At 48.0% G+C, this 20,574-nt stretch overlaps 1 protein-coding gene across 1 annotated transcript in view; it reads right to left on the bottom strand.

Annotated features, from left to right (window-relative positions):
• Positions 1-20,574, bottom strand: part of LOC112230650 (phospholipid-transporting ATPase VA) — a 64,675-nt gene that overhangs the window by 4,101 nt on the left and 40,000 nt on the right. Inside the window, 7 exon segments of the mRNA XM_042313426.1 lie at positions 4,996-5,072; positions 8,563-8,798; positions 8,800-8,909; positions 12,822-12,916; positions 12,919-13,005; positions 15,719-15,742; positions 15,745-15,844. Of these exon segments, the coding sequence (XP_042169360.1) occupies positions 4,996-5,072; positions 8,563-8,798; positions 8,800-8,909; positions 12,822-12,916; positions 12,919-13,005; positions 15,719-15,742; positions 15,745-15,844 (729 nt within the window).

The following is a 20,574-nucleotide window of genomic DNA, read 5'->3' as shown; positions in this document are numbered from 1 at the left end:
CTGTCACCTCTAACAATCTGTCACCTCTAACAATCTGTCACCTCTAACAATCTGTCACCTCTAACAATCTGTCACCTCTAACAATCTGTCACCTCTAACAATCTGTCACCTCTAACAATCTGTCACCTCTAACAATCTGTCACCTCTAACAATCTGTCACCTCTAACAATCTGTCACCTCTAACAATCTGTCACCTCTAACAATCTGTCACCTCTAACAATCTGTCACCTGTCACCTCTAACAATCTGTCACCTCTAACAATCTGTCACCTCTAACAATCTGTCACCTCTAACAATCTGTCACCTCTAACAATCTGTCACCTCTAACAATCTGTCACCTCTAACAATCTGTCACCTCTAACAATCTGTCACCTCTAACAATCTGTCACCTCTAACAATCTGTCACCTCTAACAATCTGTCACCTCTAACAATCTGTCACCTCTAACAATCTGTCACCTCTAACAATCTGTCACCTCTAACAATCTGTCACCTCTAACAATCTGTCACCTCTAACAATCTGTCACCTCTAACAATCTGTCACCTCTAACAATCTGTCACCTCTAACAATCTGTCACCTCTAACAATCTGTCACCTCTAACAATCTGTCACCTCTAACAATCTGTCACCTCTAACAATCTGTCACCTCTAACAATCTGTCACCTCTAACAATCTGTCACCTCTAACAATCTGTCACCTCTAACAATCTGTCACCTCTAACAATCTGTCACCTCTAACAATCTGTCACCTCTAACAATCTGTCACAATCTCACCTCTAACAATCTGTCACCTCTAACAATCTGTCACCTCTAACAATCTGTCACCTCTAACAATCTGTCACCTCTAACAATCTGTCACCTCTAACAATCTGTCACCTCTAACAATCTGTCACCTCTAACAATCTGTCACCTCTAACAATCTGTCACCTCTAACAATCTGTCACCTCTAACAATCTGTCACCTCTAACAATCTGTCACCTCTAACAATCTGTCACCTCAATTCACCTCTAACAATTGTCACCTCTAACAATCTTCACCTCCTTCACTCTAACAATGTCCTTCCTGTCATCCCTCATTCCTTTATATATTTTATCATCCTCCAATCTGTTACCTCTCCTCCTCTGTGGTTCTCCTCCTCTGTGTTCTCCTCCTCTGTGGTTCTCTCCTCTAACAATTTGTCCTCTCTGGACCACCTCCTCTCTGGACCACAATCTCCTCTCTGTCACCACCTCCTCTAACAATCCTCACCTCTAACAATCTGTCACTCTGTGGTTCTCAATCTCCTCTGTGTTCACCTCCTCTCTGTCACCAACAATCTCACCTCTCAATCTGTCCACCTCTAACAATCTGTCCTCTCTCTTCCTCTAACAATGGTTCTCCTCCAATCTGTGGATCTGTCCTCTCTGGACCAACCTCCTCTCTCAGACCTCACCTCCTCTCTGGTTCTCCTCCTCCGTCCTCTCTCTTCCTCTGTGGTTCTCCTCCTCTCTGGATCTCCTCCTCTCTGTGGTTCTCCTCCTCTCTGGTTATCCTCCTCTGTGTCCTCTCTTCCTCTGTGGTTCTCCTTCTCTCTGGTTCTCTTCCTCTGTGGTTATCCTCTTCTCTGGATCTCCTCTCTGTTCCTCTCTTCCTCTGTGGTTCTCCTCCTCTCTGGACCACCTCCTCTCTGTGGTTCTCCTCCTCTCTGTGACCACCTCCTCTCTGTCCTCTCTTTCCTCTGTGGTTCTCCTCCTCTCTGGATCTCCACCTCTCTCCTCATCTCTGTCCTCTCTTCCTCTGTGGATCTCGTCCTCTGGACCACCTCCTCTCTGGACAACCTCCTCTCTGGACAACCTCCTCTTCTCTGGACAACCTCCTCTCTGGACAACTCTTCTCTGGACAACCTCCTCTCTGGACAACCTCCTCTCTGGATCTACTCCTCTCTGGATCTACTCCTCTCTGTGGTTCTCCTCCTCTGTGGTTCTCCTCCTCTCTGTCCTCTCTTCCTCTGTGGTTCTCCTCCTCTCTGGTTCTTCCTCATCTCTGGTTCTCCTCCTCTCTGGATCTCCTCCTCTCTGGATCTCCTCCTCTCTCCTCCTCTGTCCTCTCTCTTCCTCTGTGGTTTTCCTCCTCTCTGTCCTATCTCTTCCTCTCTGGTTCTCCTCCTCTCTGGATCTCCTCCTCTCTCCTCCTCTCTGTCCTCTCTTCCTCTGTGGTTCTCCTCCTCTCTGTCCTCTCTCCTCTCTGGTTCTCCTCCTCCTCCTCTCTGTCCTCTCTCTTCCTCTGTGGTTCTCCTCCTCTCTGGTTCTCTTCCTCTGTGGTTCTCCTCCTCTCTGGATCTCCTCCTCTCTGTCCTCTCTCCTCTGTGGTTCTCCTCTTCTCTGGTTCTCCTCCTCTGTCCTCTCTTCCTCTGTGGTTCTCCTCCTCTCTGGTTCTCTCCTCTCTGTCCTCTCTCCTCTGTGGTTCTCCTCCTCCTCTCTGGGTTCTCCTCTCTGTCCTCTCTCCTCTGTGGTTCTCCTCCTCTCTGGTCTCTCTTCCTCTGTGGTTCTCCTTCTCTCTGGTTCTCCTCCTCTCTGTCCTCTCTTCCTCTGTGGCTCTCCTCCTCTTTGGATCTCCTCCTCTCTGTCCTCTCTTCCTCTCTGGTTCTCCTCCCCTGTGGTTCTCCTCCTCTCTCCTCCTCTGTGGTTCTCCTCCTCTCTGGATCTCCTCTCCCCCTCTCTCCTCCTCTCTGTCCTCTCTCCTCTGTGGTTCTCCTCCTCTCTGAATGTCCTCCGATCCTCTCTGGATCTCCTCCTCTCTGTCCTCTCATCTCTCTGGTTCTCCTCCTCTCTGGGTTCTCTTTCCTCTGTGGTTCTCCTCCTCTGTGGTTCTCCTCCTCTCTGGATCTCCTCCTCTCCTCCTCTCTGTCCTCTCACCTCTGTGGTTCTCCTCCTCTCTGGTTCTGTCCTCTCTTCCTCTGTGGTTCTCCTCCTCTGTGGTTCTCCTCCTCTGTGGTTCTCCTCCTCTGTGGTTCTCCTCCTCTGTGGATCTCCTCCTCTCTGGATCTCCTCCTCTCTGGATCTCCTCCTCTCTGGATCTCCTCCTCTCTGTCCTCTCTCCTCCTCTGTGGTTCTCCTCCTCTCTTGATCTCCTCCTCTCTGGATCTCCTCCACTCTGTCCTCTCTCCTCCGTGGTTCTCCTCCTCTCTGGATCTCCTCCTCTCTTCCTCTGTGGTTCTCTTCCTCTGTGGTTCTCTTCCTCTGTGGTTCTCCTCCTCTCTGGATCTCCCCCTCTCTGGATCTCCTCCTCTCTGTCCTCTCATCTCTGTGGTTCTCCTCATCTCTGGATCTCCTCCTCTCTGGATATCCTCCTCTCCTCCTCTCTGTCCCCTCTCCTCTGTGGTTCTCCTCTTCTCTGGTTCTCCTCCTCTGTCCTCTCTTCCTCTGTGGTTCTCCTCCTCTGTGGTTCTCCTCCTCTGTGGTTCTCCTCCTCTCTGGTTCTCCTCCTCTCTGGTTCTCCTCCTCTCTGGTTCTCTCTCATCTGTGGTTCTCCTCCTCTCTGGTTCTCTTCCTCTGTGGTTCTCCTCCTCTCTGGTTCTCTTCCTCTGTGGTTCTCCTCCTCTCTGGATCTCCTCCTCTCTCCTCTGTGGTTCTCCTCTTCTCTGGTTCTCCTCCTCTGTCCTCTCTTCCTCTGTGGTTCTCCTCCTCTCTGGTTCTCCTCCTCTCTGTCCTCTCTCCTCTGTGGTTCTCCTCCTCTCTGGATCTCCTCCTCTCTGGTCTCTCTTCCTCTGTGGTTCTCCTTCTCTCTGGTTCTCCTCCTCTCTGTCCTCTCTTCCTCTGTGGCTCTCCTCCTCTGTGGCTCTCCTCCTCTTTGGATCTCCTCCTCTCTGTCCTCTCTTCCTCTCTGGTTCTCCTCCTCTGTGGTTCTCCTCCTCTCTGGATCTCCTCCTCTCTGGATCTCCTCCTCTCTGGATCTCCTCCTCTCTGGATCTCCTCCTCTCTGTCCTCTCTCCTCTGTGGTTCTCCTCCTCTCTGGATGTCCTCCTCTCCTCATCTCTGGATCTCCTCCTCTCTGTCCTCTCCTCTCTCTGGTTCTCCTCCTCTCTGGGTTCTCTTCCTCTGTGGTTCTCCTCCTCTTTGGTTCTCCTCCTCTCTGTCCTCTCTTCCTCTGTGGTTCTCCTCCTCTGTGGATCTCCTCCTCTCTGGATCTCCTCCTCTCTGGATCTCCTCCTCTCTGTCCTCTCTCCTCCTCTGTGGTTCTCCTCCTCTCTTGATCTCCTCCTCTCCTCCTCCTCTCTGGATCTCCTCCACTCTGTCCTCTCTCCTCCGTGGTTCTCCTCCTCTCTGGTTCTCCTCCTCTGTGGTTCTCCTCCTCTCTGGATCTCCTCCTCTCTGGATCTCCTCCTCTCTGTCCTCTCATCTCTGTGGTTCTCCTCCTCTCTGGATCTCCTCCTCTCCTCCTCTCTGTCCTCTCATCTCTCTGGATCTCCTCCTCTCCTCCTCTCTGGATCTCCTCCTCTCTGTTCTCTCATCTCTCTGGATCTCCTCCTCTCTGGATCTCCTCTCTCTGGATCTCCTCCTCTCTGGATCTCCTCCTCTCTGTCCTCTCTTCCTCTGTGGTTCTCCTCCTCTCTGGTTCTCCTCCTCTCTGGTTCTCCTCCTCTCTGGTTCTCCTCCTCTCTGGTTCTCCTCCTCTGTGGTTCTCCTCCTCTGTGGTTCTCCTCCTCTGTGGTTCTCCTCCTCTGTGGTTCTCCTCCTCTGTGGTTCTCCTCCTCTGTGGTTCTCCTCCTCTGTGGTTCTCCTCCTCTGTGGATCTCCTCCTCTCTGGATCTCCTCCTCTGTCCTCTCCCCTCCTGTGGTTCTCCTCCTCCGTCCTCTCTCTTCCTCCTTGTCTCCCCATCGCTCCCCCCTCTTTTCCCACTCCTCATCCCCTCCTCGTGCTCTCACTCTCTATCAGTCTCTCCTTTCTGTCTCCACCTCCCCCTCTCCACCCTCCCTCCGTCCTCTCCCCCCCTTAAGGCCCAGCTCATGTTTCTCTTTACCTGCATGCCCTCCTGTCCTGAGATGCCGACGCCCACATCAGCCACCTGAATCATGCTGACATCATTAGCCCCATCACCTGAGATTAATGAGATGGGGGGAGAGAGAGAGAGAGGGGAGAGAGAGGAGGGGGAGGGAAGGGGGATGGGAGGGAGGGAGAGAGAGACACACACTCAGTAAGAGGAGCTAGTAGCTCCCAACCCGTTGTCCTCTGAACTCCACCTTAATGCTAAAACAGCAAAACAGGGGAAGACCCCCAACACCACCACCAGTAACAGTCAGTAAACAGGGGAAGACCCCCACCAGCACCACCAGTAACAGTCAGTAAACAGGGGAAGATCCCCACCACCAGTAACAGTCAGTAAACAGGGGAAGACGCCCAGCAGCAGCAACAGTCAGTAAACAGGGAAGACCCCTCCAGCACCACCACCAGTAACAGTCAGTAAACAGGGAAGACGCCCAGCAGCAGTAACAGTCAGTAAACAGGGAAGACCCCACCAACACCACCAGTAACAGTCAGTAAACAGGGAAGACCCCACCACCAGTAACAGTCAGTAAACAGGGAAGACCCCACCAACACCACCACCAGTAACAGTCAGTAAACAGGGAAGACCCCCACCAGCACCACCAGTAACAGTCAGTAAACAGGGGAAGACCCCACCACCAGTAACAGTCAGTAAACAGGGGAAGACCCCACAACCAGTAACAGTCAGTAAACAGGGAAGACCCCCACCAGCACCACCACCAGTAACAGTCAGTAAACAGGGAAGACCCCACAACCAGTAACAGTCAGTAAACAGGGAAGACCCCCACCAGCACCACCACCAGTAACAGTCAGTAAACAGGGGAAGACCCCACAACCAGTAACAGTCAGTAAACAGGGAAGACGCCCAGCAGCAGCAACAGTCAGTAAACAGGGGAAGACCCCTCCAGCACCACCACCAGTAACAGTCCGTAAACAGGGAAGACGCCCAGCAGCAGTAACAGTCCGTAAACAGGGAAGACGCCACCACCAGTAACAGTCAGTAAACAGGGGAAGACGCCCAGCAGCAGCAACAGTCAGTAAACAGGGGAAGACCCCTCCAGCACCACCACCAGTAACAGTCCGTAAACAGGGGAAGACGCCCAGCAGCAGTAACAGTCCGTAAACAGGGAAGACGCCCAGCAGCAGCAACAGTCAGTAAACAGGGGAAGACCCCTCCAGCACCACCACCAGTAACAGTCCGTAAACAGGGGAAGACGCCCAGCAGCAGTAACAGTCAGTAAACAGGGAAGACCCCCACCAGCACCACCAGTAACAGTCAGTAAACAGGGGAAGACCCCACCAGCACCACCACCAGTAACAGTCAGTAAACAGGGGAAGACCCCACCAGCACCACCACCAGTAACAGTCAGTAAACAGGGAAGACCCCACCAGCACCACCACCAGTAACAGTCAGTAAACAGGGAAGACCCCCACCAGCACCACCACCAGTAACAGTCAGTAAACAGGGAAGACCCCACCAGCACCACCACCAGTAACAGTCAGTAAACAGGGGAAGACCCCCACCAGCACCACCACCAGTAACAGTCAGTAAACAGGGAAGACCCCACCAGCACCACCACCACCAGTAACAGTCAGTAAACAGGGAAGACGCCCAGCAGCAGTAACAGTCAGTAAACAGGGGAAGACCTCCAGCAGCAGTAACAGTCAGTAAACAGGGGAAGACGCCCAGCAGCAGTAACAGTCAGTAAACAGGGGAAGACCTCCAGCAGCAGTAACAGTCAGTAAACAGGGGAAGACCTCCACCACCAGTAACAGTCAGTAAACAGGGAAAGACCAGCAGTAACAACAGTCAGTAAACAGGGAAAGACCAGCAGTAACAACAGTCAGTAAACAGGGAAAGACCAGCAGTAACAACAGTCAGTAAACAGGGAAAGACCTCAGTAACAGTCAGTAAACAGGGGAAGACCTCAGTAACAGTCAGTAAACAGGGAAAGACCAGCAGTAACAACAGTCAGTAAACAGGGAAAGACCAGCAGTAACAACAGTCAGTAAACAGGGAAAGACCTCAGTAACAGTCAGTAAACAGGGGAAGACCTCAGTAACAGTCAGTAAACAGGGGAAGACCTCAGTAAGCCCCAGTTTCCACGGTCAGCTCTAATACACTACAGCTTCATAGAGGAAACAGTTCCCACAAAGGTTCCTGTACTTACAAACAGCTGAGTGTGTATGTGGTGGGTGAAGTATGACTTATATATCTGTGTATGTGATGGGTGAAGTATGACTTATATATCTGTGTATGTGGTGGGTGAAGTATGACTTATATATCTGTGTATGTGATGGGTGAAGTATGACTTATATATCTGTGTATGTGGTGGGTGAAGTATGACTTATATAGTTGTGTATGTGGTGGGTGAAGTATGACTTATATATCTGTGTATGTGGTGGGTGAAGTATGACTTATATATCTGTGTATGTGGTGGGTGAAGTATGACTTATATAGCTGTGTATGTGGTGGGTGAAGTATGACTTATATAGCTGTGTATGTGAAGTATGACTTATATAGTTGTGTAAGAATGTGAGAGAATTGAGAGAATGCCAAGAGTGTGCAAAGCTGTCATCAAGGCAAAGGGTGGCTACTTTGAAGAATCTCAAATATATGTTGATTTGTTTAACACTTTTCTGGTTACTACATTATTCCATATGTGTTATTACATAGTGTTGATGTCTTCACTACTATTCTACAATGTTGAAAATAGTAAAAATACAGAAAAACCCTTGAATGAGTAGGTGTGTCTCTGTAACCGTGAAAAGATTCAATATATATATATTTTTTAAAACTTTGTTGAACTAGACTGGTACATACCTATGGCCAGCGTTGAGGAACTAGACTGGTACATACCTATGGCCAGCGTTGAGGAACTAGACTGGTACATACCTATGGCCAGCGTTGAGGAACTAGACTGGTACATACCTATGGCCAGCGTTGAGGAACTAGACTGGTACATAACTATGGCCAGCGTTGAGGAACTAGACTGGTACATACCTATGGCCAGCGTTGAGGAACTAGACTGGTACATACCTATGGCCAGCGTTGAGGAACTAGACTGGTACATACCTATGGCCAGCGTTGAGGAACTAGACTGGTACATACCTATGGCCAGCGTTGAGGAACTAGACTGGTACATACCTATGGCCAGCGTTGAGGAACTAGACTGGTACATACCTATGGCCAGCGTTGAGGAACTAGACTGGTACATACCTATGGCCAGCGTTGAGGAACTAGACTGGTACATAACTATGGCCAGCGTTGAGGAACTAGACTGGTACATACCTATGGCCAGCGTTGAGGAACTAGACTGGTACATACCTATGGCCAGCGTTGAGGAACTAGACTGGTACATACCTATGGCCAGCGTTGAGGAACTAGACTGGTACATACCTATGGCCAGCGTTGAGGAACTAGACTGGTACATACCTATGGCCAGCGTTGAGGAACTAGACTGGTACATACCTATGGCCAGCGTTGAGGAACTAGACTGGTACATACCTATGGCCAGCGTTGAGGAACTAGACTGGTACATACCTATGGCCAGCGTCATGACCTTCAGTTTGTTCCGGACCAGTTTAACCACCATACTCTTCTGCAGTGGTGTGGAGCGACAGCAGAGGACTGACCGACAGCTCCTCGCCACCTGCAGGAACTTCTCATCTAGGCTGCTGTCCAGCGCGTAGGCCAGCGTCCGCCCGTCAATCACCAAACCCAGCCGGTGCACCAGGAAGGACTGGGTCTGGGAGGAGGAGGGGAGGGAGGAGGAGGGGGAAGGAGTAGGCTGGAGCGTAGTCTTTCTGAAAGGATCTGGAAGGATCCGAGGACAGGAACTTAGCCTGGATGTAGTGTAGACTCTCCTCTAGAAGGACTGCCATCGCCTCCTGTTGCAGAGACCGACAGGCAGAGAGGGAGAGAGACAGGCAGAGAGGGAGAGAGACAGGCAGAGAGAGACAGGCAGAGAGGGAGAGAGACAGGCAGAGAGGGAAAGAGAGAGGCAGGCAGAGAGGGAGAGAGAGAGACAGGCAGAGAGGAGAGAGAGAGACAGGCAGAGAGGGGAGAGAGACAGGCAGAGAGGGGGAGAGACAGGCAGAGAGGGGGAGAGAGACAGGCAGGCAGAGAGTGAGAGAGAGAGGCAGGCAGAGAGTGAGAGAGAGAGGGAAAGCGAGAGAGACAGGCAGAGAGGGAGAGAGAGAGGCAGAGAGAGTGAGAGAGGGAAAGCGAGAGAGACAGGCAGAGAGGGAAAGAGAGAGAGACAGGTATATGATCATAGAGAGACAGACAGGGAGAGAGAGAGAGAGGCATAGGGTCAGAGAGACAGACAGAGGGAGAGAGACAGGCATAGGGTCAGAGAGACAGACAGAGGGAGAGAGACAGGCATAGCAGTAGTAGAAACTATCCTCCAGTTAGATGGTAATGCAGTGGATACAAGCCGTTTTACAGGCTCCTGATCAATTCAGTTTATTTTAGACTGATCTTAATTATTTTGGTACATAATGTCTCTGCCATAATTTCCTATGTATGAAAACAACTTCTGGACATTAGAACATCGATCACTAACCACAATTTGGATGTACATTTCTACTTTAACGGAGTAGGCAGGACATTCTTCTTTCTCCGAAACAGGCCTAATACCCGGGACTTGAAAGAGGAAGTGACGGAGCAAGAGAGGGAAAATGAGCCAGCATCCTGAAGACACTACGTTGGCGAGTAAATAAACTGCCTCTACCTGATTGTCACTAATGGAATGTACAATCACTAGAGAATAAACTGGATGAGCTCCGCTCAAGACTATCCTATCAACAGGACCTGAAGAATTGTAACATTCTGGTTCACGCAGGACATGGATAGAATAATAGTCAAGACATCAACTATGAAATAACACATATGGAATCATGTAGTAACCAAAAAAGTGTTCAACAAATCAAAATATATATTATATTTGAGTTTCTTCAAAGTAGCCACCCTTTGCCTTAATGACAGCTTTGCACACTCTTGGCATTCTCTCAACCAGCTTCATGAGGACATCACCTGGAATGCATTTCAATTAAAAGCTGTGCCTTGTTAAAAGTTCATTTGTGAAATGCATTTCCTTCTTGATGTGTTTGAGCCAATCAGTTATGTTTTAACAAGGTAGGGGGGTTATACAGAAGACGGTATTTTACGAAATAAAGCTAAGTCCATATAATGGCAGGAACAGCTCAAATAAGCAAAGAGAAATGACAGTCCATCATTACTTATCCCAGTCTGCTGTCCCCACATGCTTCAAGATGGCCACCATTGTTCCTGCACCCAAGAAGGCAAAGATAACTGAACTAAATCACTATCACTCACTTCTGTCATCATTAAGTGCTTTGAGAGTCTAGTTAAGAATCATTTCACCTCCACCTTACCGGCCACCCTAGACCCACTTCAGTTTGCATACCGCCCCAACAGGTCAACAGACAAAGTTTTAAGTTCCTCAACGTTGAGCAACAGCGCCTCTTCAAACTCAGGAGGCGCTAAAGAAATATGGCTTGTCACCCAAAACCTTGACAAACTTTTACAGAGAGCATCCTGTCGGGCTGTATCACAGCCTGGTACGGAAACTGCACCGCCCTCAACCATAAGGCTCTCCCAAGGGTGGTGCACAACGCATCACCGGGGGCAAACTACCTGCCCTCCATGACACCTATAACACCCGATGCCAGAGGAAGGCCAAAAGTATAATTAAGGACAACAACCTCCCGAGCCACTGCCTGTTCACACCGCTACCATCCAAAAGGCGAAGTCAGTACAGGTGCATCAAAGCTGGGACCGAGAGACTGAAAAACAGCTTCCATCTCAAGGCCTTCAGACTGCTAAACAGCCATCACTAACTCAGAGAGGGTGCTGCCTACATTGAGACCCAATCACTGGCCACTTTAATAAATGGATCACTAGTCACTAGTCAAATAATGGCACTTTAATAATGTTTACATATCTTACATCACATGTATATACTGTATTTTATACCATCTATTGCACCTTGCCGATGCCGCTCGGCCGTCGCTCATCCATATATTTATATGTACATATTCTTATTCCATCCCTTTATATTTGTGTGTATAAGGTAGTTGTTGGGGAATTGTTAGATTACTTGTTAAATATTACTGCACTGTCAGAACTAGAAGCACAAGCATTTCGCTACCCTCGCATTGACATCTGCTAACCATGTGACTATTAACATCTGCTAACCATGTGACCAATAACATCTGCTAACCATGTGACCAATAACATCTGCTAACCATGTGACCAATAACATCTGCTAACCATGTGACCAATAACATCTGCTAACCATGTGACCAATAACATCTGGTAACCATGTGACCAATAACATCTGCTAACCATGTAACCATTAACTGATCTGATCTGGAGGACTCACTAAACAGAGAACATCCCTGGTCATCCCTACTGCCTCTGATCTGGAGGACTCACTAAACAGAGAACATCCCTGGTCATCCCTACTGCCTCTGATCTGGAGGACTCACTAAACAGAGAACATCCCTGGTCATCCCTACCGCCTCTGATCTGGAGGACTCACTAAACAGAGAACATCCCTGGTCATCCCTACTGCCTCTGATCTGGAGGACTCACTAAACAGAGAACATCCCTGGTCATCCCTACCGTCTCTGATCTGGAGGACTCACTAAACAGAGAACATCCCTGGTCATCCCTACTGCCTCTGATCTGGAGGACTCACTAAACAGAGAACATCCCTGGTCATCCCTACTGCCTCTGATCTGGAGGACTCACTAAACAGAGAACATCCCTGGTCATCCCTACTGCCTCTGATCTGGAGGACTCACTAAACAGAGAACATCCCTGGTCATCCCTACTGCCTCTGATCTGGAGGACTCACTAAACAGAGAACATCCCTGGTCATCCCTACTGCCTCTGATCTGGAGGACTCACTAAACAGAGAACATCCCTGGTCATCCCTACTGCCTCTGATCTGGAGGACTCACTAAACAGAGAACATCCCTGGTCATCCCTACTGCCTCTGATCTGGAGGACTCACTAAACAGAGAACATCCCTGGTCATCCCTACTGCCTCTGATCTGGAGGACTCACTAAACAGAGAACATCCCTGGTCATCCCTACCGTCTCTGATCTGGAGGACTCACTAAACAGAGAACATCCCTGGTCATCTCTACTGCCTCTGATCTGGAGCACTCACTAAACAGAGAACATCCCTGGTCATCCCTACTGCCTCTGATCTGGAGGACTCACTAAACAGAGAACATCCCCGTTCATCCCTACTGGCGGACTCACTAAACACACATGCTTCATTTGTAAATGATGTCTGAGTGTTGGAGTGTGCCCCTGGCTATCCGTCAATTAAAAAAACAAGAATATTGTGCCGTCTGGTTTGCTTAATATTTGTATTTTTACATTTGATACTTAAAACCAAATACTTTTAGACTTTTATTCAAATAGAATTTAACTGGGTGACTTTCACTTAACTCATTTTCTATTAGCCTAATTAATCCCATCAGTCACAATTGTGACCGACCATTAAACACACTTTTTTCACCTACTTTTCCAAGAAAATGTAAAAGAATTATGATAGATTATTTCAAAGGCTTACTAATGACACAAGATTAGGATATTTTCATGCCTGGGGGAATAGGGATTAAATGGTTTAAGGTATCTTTACTTTTACTCAAGTGGGTACTTTTTCCACCACTGGCGTTGAGTGTGATGATCTCACCTGAGAGTCAGCGTTGAGTGTGATGATCTCACCTGAGAGTCAGCGTTGAGTGTGATGATCTCACCTGAGAGTCAGCGTTGAGTGTGATGATCTCGTCGTCAGGTTCCAGCAGTTTGCAAGCATAGGCGATGTTGATGGCTGTCTCCTGTTTGTCCCCGTCAGAACCCAGATCTGGAGCCCTGCCTTCCGCAGCGACGCAATGGTCTCTGGGACACCATCTTGTAGACGGTCCTCTACACCCGTTGCTCCTAGAAAACCATACAAATATCAACAGCTGTTGCATTAAAACATCATCTTTGACGAGGTCTTCAGGGGACATCAGTGTTGAAGGTATGCAGTACCAGTATGAACCTCCCTGGGGCCTCATTCAACACCAAAGTTTGGTATTTCTCCATTTTGAATTTGACGGGATAGTGTGCTGTGCATATCTTCACACAAATCTCAAATCATGTGTACGCACAACTTCTAGTGGTTGATGAACTGTATTGCAAGCCAACATTGTTATTTTGGGGGAATAGAGGAGTTTGATGCACTTGGAGTATAATAATGGTAGGCTAATAGAAGCATTAAAACGCAGGCCTGAGGCCTCCCAGGTGGAGCAGTGGCCTAATGAAAACATTCAAAAGTAGGCCTGAGGCCTCCCAGGTGGAGCAGTGGCCTAATGAAAACATTCAAACGTAGGCCTGAGGCCTCCCGACTGGAGCAGTGGCCTAATGAAAACATTCAAAAGTAGGCCTGAGGCCTCCCAAGTGGAGCAGTGGCCTAATGAAAACATTCAAACGTAGGCCTGAGGCCTCCCAAGTGGAGCAGTGGCCTAATGAAAACATTCAAACGTAGGCCTGAGGCCTCCCAAGTGGAGCAGTGGCCTAATGAAAACATTCAAACGTAGGCCTGAGGCCTCCCGACTGGAGCAGTGGCCTAATGAAAACATTCAAACGTAGGCCTGAGGCCTCCCAAGTGGAGCAGTGGCCTAATGAAAACATTCAAACGTAGGCCTTTTTTTGTTGCTAATGTATGATGGGGGTCCCTGGTTTTCCTGTGAGGGGGTCCCTGGTTTTCCTGTAGGGGTTCCTGGTTTTCCTGTGAGGGGGTCCCTGGTTTTCCTGTGAGGGGTCCCTGGGCATAAGAGTTTGACCCTGACCCCCTGGTCTAAATCATAACCATATTGCTGGACATGTCTCTTTTTCTGACTGGTTTATTATCAGGCTTCTACCATTTATCCAATCAACAGCCAACCATGCACCATTTATCCAATCAACAGCCAACCATGCACCATTTATCCAATCAACAGCCAACCATGCACCATTTATCCAATCAACAGCCAACCATGTACCATTTATCCAATCAACAGCCAACCATGCACCGTTTATCCAATCAACAGCCAACCATGTACCATTTATCCAATCAACAGCCAACCATGCACCATTTATCCAATCAACAGCCAACCATGTACCATTTATCCAATCAACAGCCAACCATGCACCATTTATCCAATCAACAGCCAACCATGCACCATTTATCCAATCAACAGCCAACCATGCACCATTTATCCAATCAACAGCTGTTCAGGAGTCTTATGGCTTGGGGGTAGAAGCTGTTTAGAAGCCTCATGGACATAGACTTGGCACTCCGGTACCGCTTGCCATACGGTAGCAGAGAGAAGAATCTATGACTAGGGTGGCTGGAGTCTGAATTTTTATGTCCTTCCTCTGATACCGCCTGGTATAGAGGTCCTGGTTGGCAGGTTCTTCAAAGTAGCAACCCTTTGCCTTGATGACAGCTTTGCATACTCTTGGCATTCTCTCACCAGTTTCATGAGGTAGCCACCTGGAATGCTAAACTCTGGTGCCCAAACACTAGGCATGTCCTGGAGCTGTTGGAGGACAGACTAGTGTCACCCAGCCACATTATAATTCACACAGGCACAAACAACCTGAGGACCCAGCAGGGAAGTGTGGCCACAGCACTCATAGGAGTGATTCAAAAAGCTTCTTCCACTTTCCCCAATGCACAAGTGGTTATTTCCACCCTGCTACCACAAAAGGGCATTCACCTTGCCACCATACAGTGGGTGAATGCAAGCATTTCCCAGGACTGTGCCTCAAAACCTAGTGTCTACCTGGCCCACCACTCCACCCTGGACTTGAATATCCCCCTCTACAAGGCAGCAGTCCCTACTTCTGACAGGACCATGTAGGACGTACCCCTCAACCGCAACCCCTCACACAGGAGCAACAGAACGGACACCCCGTCCCGACCGTATTGATGGGGTTCTGAGTGATGGTTTACCACAGCTGTGGTATGTGTGTGGCAATGGCGGAATAACATTAAAACTCGTTAACTATGATCGATGGTGCTGGTTGTCTTTGCTCGCTGTAACTAACAAAGTTAGTTGGGGGTCCGTGGAGGCCCAGCGGTCCTAGTGTTAAGGGTGGGGGGGTCCGTGGAGGCCCAGCGGTCCTAGTGTTAAGGGTGGGGGTCCGTGGAGACCCAGCGATCCTAGTGTTAAGGGTGGGGGTCCGTGGAGGCACAGCGGTCCTAGGGTTAAGGGTGGGGGTCCGTGGAGGCCCAGCGGTCCTAGTGTTAAGGGTGGGGGTCCGTGGAGGCCCAGCGGTCCTAGTATTAAGGGTGGGGGGGGAGCGTGGAGGCCCAGCGGTCCTAGTGTTAAGGGTGGGGGGTCCGTGGAGGCCCAGCGGTCCTAGTGTTAAGGGTGGGGGTCCGTGGAGGCCCAGCGGTCCTAGTGTTAAGGGTGGGGGTCCGTGGAGACTCAGCGGTCCTAGTGTTCAGGGTGGGGGGTCCGTGGAGGCCCAGCGGTCCTAGTGTTAAGGGTGGGGGGTCCGTGGAGGCCCAGCGGTCCTAGTGTTAAGGGTGGGGGGTCCGTGGAGGCCCAGCGGTCCTAGTGTTAAGGGTGGGGGGTCTGTGGAGGCCCAGCGGTCCTAGTGTTAAGGGTAACAACTTTACCTAATAGATGCAGGTTAATCTCAGTCTCAGAGCAGACTGAAACAGCAGCTCTTCTCTTCCCTGTATGGCCGTCTCTGCCTCCAGATGATGTCGCAACCAGACAGCATACTCCTCCTTAGTCATAACCTGCCACAGACAGACACAGACAAACAGACAGACAGAGACACAGACAAACAGACAGCGACACAGAGACACAGACAGAGACACAGAGACACAGACAGAGACACAGACAAACAGACAGAGACACAGACAAACAGACAGAGACACAGAGACACAGACAGAGACACAGACAAACAGACAGCGACACAGAGACACAGACAGAGACACAGAGACACAGACAGAGACACAGACAAACAGACAGAGACACAGACAAACAGACAGAGACACAGAGACACAGACAGAGACACAGACAAACAGACAGCGACACAGAGACACAGACAGAGACACAGAGACACAGACACAGACAAACAGACAGAGACACAGACAAACAGACAGACAGAGACACAGACAAACAGACAGAGACACAGACAAACAGACAGAGACACAGAGACACAGACAGAGACACAGACAAACAGACAGAGACACAGACAGACAGAGACACAGACAGACAGAGACACAGACAGAGACACAGACAAACAGACAGAGACACAGACAAACAGACAGACAGAGACACAGACAAACAGACAGAGACACAGACAAACAGACAGCGACACAGAGACACAGACAGAGACACAGACAAACAGACAGAGACACAGACAGACAGAGACACAGACAGACAGAGACACAGACAGACAGAGACACAGACAGACAGAGACACAGACAAACAGACAGCGACACAGACAAACAGACAGCGACACAGACAAACAGACAGCGACACAGAGACACAGAGACACAGACAGAGACACAGACAAACAGACAGAGACACAGACAGACAGAGACACAGACAAACAGACAGAGACACAGACAGACAGAGACACAGACAGAGACACAGACAAACAGACAGCGACACAGAGACACAGACAGACAGACAGAGACACAGACAGACAGAGACACAGACAGACAGAGACACAGACAGACAGAGACACAAACAGACAGAGACACAAACAGACAGAGACAGACACAAAAAAAAAACTACTTGTTTATATTAATTTATCAGGGAGTCATACTGAGACCAAGGTGTATTTTACATAAATGACAGAAAGCATCAAAATATAAAAACGAGCGAGCAGAAAGAAAAACACACATTCATCAGTAATAAAGTCCTCAAAATCAGCTTTCTGAATTGACCTAGAGGCACCAGAACATCCCATTTAAGAATATTTTGAAGATTGTTCCACAACTAAGGTGCAGGAAAACTACAAGCTGATTTACCAGGAATTTCAGAGTTAGCCAGCCCTGAGACCTGGGTTGGTAACTTGTATGTCTATAGTTTAGTAATGATGTTATTTACAGTGGGATTTTTACAAAAAGGGCTTTATAAATTAAAACATAGCGACGTATCAACCTAGGTGACATCAGAGGACCAACCAACTGTCTGATAGAGAATGTGGTGATTACATCACAGAGGACCAACCAACTGTCTGATAAAGTTGGTGGTTGAAGATATCCCTCTAGTGGTGTGGGGGCTGTGCGGGGGTGTCCTCGGATGGGGCCACAGTGTCTCCTGACCCCTCCTGTCTCAGCCTCCAGTATTTATGCTGCAGTAGTTTATGTGTCGGGGGCTGGGGTCAGTTTGTTATATCTGGAGTACTTCTCCTGTCCTATTCGGTGTCCTGTGTGAATTTAAGTGCGCTCTCTCTAATTCTCTCTTTCTTTCTCTCTCTCGGAGGACCTGAGCCCTAGGACCATGCCCCAGGGCTACCTGACATGATGACTCCTTGCTGTCCCCAGTCCACCTGACCGTGCTGCTGCTCCAGTTTCAACTGTTCTGCCTTATTTTTATTCGACCATGCTGGTCATTTATGAACATTTGAACATCTTGGCCATGTTCTGTTATAATCTCTACCCGGCACAGCCAGAAGAGGACTGGCCACCCCACATAGCCTGGTTCCTCTCTAAGATTCTTCCTAGGTTTTGGCCTTTCTAGGGAGTTTTTCCTAGCCACCGTGCTTCTACACCTGCATTGCTTGCTGTTTGGGATTTTAGGCTGGGTTTCTGTACAGCACTGAGATATCAGCTGATGTACGAAGGGCTATATAAATAAAATAAAAATGATTTAGAGAATGTGGTGATGACATCACAGAGGACCAACCAACTGTCTGATAGAGAATGTGGTGATGACATCACAGAGGGCCAACCAACTGTCTGATAGAAAATGTGGTGATGACATCACAGAGGGCCAACCAACTGTCTGATAGAGAATGTGGTGATGACATTTAATCATCAGGTTAGGAGGAGTACATGGACCTCCTTCTATACCTTGGGGATAGTACCAGATATAATCATCAGGTTAGGAGGAGTACATGGGCCTCCTTCTATACCTTGGGGATAGTACCAGATATAATCATCAGGTTAGGAGGAGTACATGGGCCTCCTTCCAGACCCTGGGGATAGTACCAGGTATAATCATCAGGTTAGGAGGAGTACATGGGCCTCCTTCCAGACCCAGGGGATAGTACCAGGTATAATCATCAGGTTAGGAGGAGTACATGGGCCTCCTTCTATACCTTGGGGATAGTACCAGATATAATCATCAGGTTAGGAGGAGTACATGGGCCTCCTTCCAGACCCTGGGGATAGTACCAGGTATAATCATCAGGTTAGGAGGAGTACATGGGCCTCCTTCCAGACCCTGGGGATAGTACCAGGTATAATCATCAGCTTAGGAGGAGTACATGGGCCTCCTTCCAGACCCTGGGGATAGTACCAGGTATAATCATCAGGTTAGGAGGAGTACATGTGCCTGCAGCAGAAATTAATCAAGCATATCAGTCCGAGTGGAGTAATCTTTTACGTCAATCTTAAGCAAGGCATCTAGCACATCACAGACCGGAAATTGTTGAAATCTAAAAAAAAAAAAAAAAGATTCACTAAAATGTTGACAGGTTAACTATCGAGTCAGCTGGAGGCTGACAGGGAAGAGCCATCGATTGACTGTCCAGGGTCAATTAAACTACTGTTTTTCTCAAGCATGTCGTGATAAAATTATGATTAAAAGCTTCACTTATCCCATTCTTCTCAGTTATGTTGCCAGAGCCAGAGAGAACTTGCTTAGGCAGGGCAAGAAGAGGGTCAATTAAAACCAATGTTTCTGTCAAATGAAAAGCCGAGATGAAATGATTAAAAGCATCACTTATCCCATTCTTCTTCGTTAAGATACCAGAGGCGAGATAGTACATCTGTTTCTCAATTGTCTGAATGTTTTCCAGTCCACTACAGAATGTTTTCCAGTCCACTACAGAATGTTTTCCAGTCCACTACAGAATGTTTTCCAGTCCACTAAAGAATGTTTTCCAGTCCACTACAGAATGTTTTCCATTCCACTACTGAATGTTTTCCATTCCACTACAGAATGTTTTCCATTCCACTACAGAATGTTTTCCATTCCACTACAGAATGTTTTCCATTCCACTACAGAATGTTTTCCATTCCACTACAGAATGTTTTCCATTCCACTACAGAATGTTTTCCATTCCACTACAGAATGTTTTCAATTCCACTACTGAATGTTTTCCATTCCACTACAGAATGTTTTCCATTCCACTACAGAATGTTTACAATTCCACTACTGAATGTTTTCCAGTCCACTACAGATTGTTTTCCAGTCCACTACAGAATGTTTTCCATTCCACTACAGAATGTTTTCCATTCCACTACAGAATGTTTTCCATTCCACTACAGAATGTTTTCCAGTCTACTACAGAATGTTTTCCATTCCACTACAGAATGTTTTCCTTTCCACTACAGAATGTTTTCCAGTCCACTACAGAATGTTTTCCATTCCACTACAGAATGTTTTCCATTCCACTACAGAATGTTTTCCATTCCACTACAGAATGTTTTCCATTCCACTACAGAATGTTTTCCATTCCACTACAGAATGTTTTCCATTCCACTACAGAATGTTTTCCATTCCACTACAGAATGTTTTCCATTCCACTACAGAATGTTTTCCATTCCACTACTGAATGTTTTCCATTCCACTACAGAATGTTTTCCAGTCCACTACAGAATGTTTTCCAGTCCACTACAGAATGTTTTCCATTCCACTACAGAATGTTTTCCATTCCACTACAGAATGTTTTCCAGTCCACTACAGAATGTTTTCCAGTCCACTACAGAATGTATTCCAGTCCACTACAGAATGTTTTCCAGTCCACTACAGAATGTTTTCCAGTCCACTACAGAATGTTTTCCATTCCACTACAGAATGTTTTCCATTCCACTACTGAATGTTTTCCAGTCCACTACAGAATGTTTTCCAGTCCACTACAGAATGTTTTCCAGTCCACTACAGAATGTTTTCCAGTCCACTACTGAATGTTTTCCAGTCCACTACAGAATGTTTTCCAGTCCACTACAGAATGTTTTCCAGTCCACTACAGAATGTTTTCCAGTCCACTACAGAATGTTTTCAGTCTACTACAGAATGTTTTCCATTCCACTACAGAATGTTTTCCATTCCACTACAGAATGTTTTCCAGTCCACTACAGAATGTTTTCCATTCCACTACAGAATGTTTTCCAGTCCACTACAGAATGTTTTCCAGTCCACTACAGAATGTTGTCCATTCCACTACATAATGTTTTCCATTCCACTACATAATGTTTTCCATTCCACTACAGAATGTTTTCCAGTCCACTACAGAATGTTTTCCAGTCCACTACAGAATGTTTTCCAGTCCACTACAGAATGT

Source organism: Oncorhynchus tshawytscha, unplaced genomic scaffold (assembly GCF_018296145.1).
Source record: "Oncorhynchus tshawytscha isolate Ot180627B unplaced genomic scaffold, Otsh_v2.0 Un_contig_15377_pilon_pilon, whole genome shotgun sequence".
NCBI classification, from domain to species: Eukaryota; Metazoa; Chordata; class Actinopteri; order Salmoniformes; family Salmonidae; genus Oncorhynchus; species Oncorhynchus tshawytscha.
This window is presented reverse-complemented; position numbering and strand designations above follow the sequence as displayed.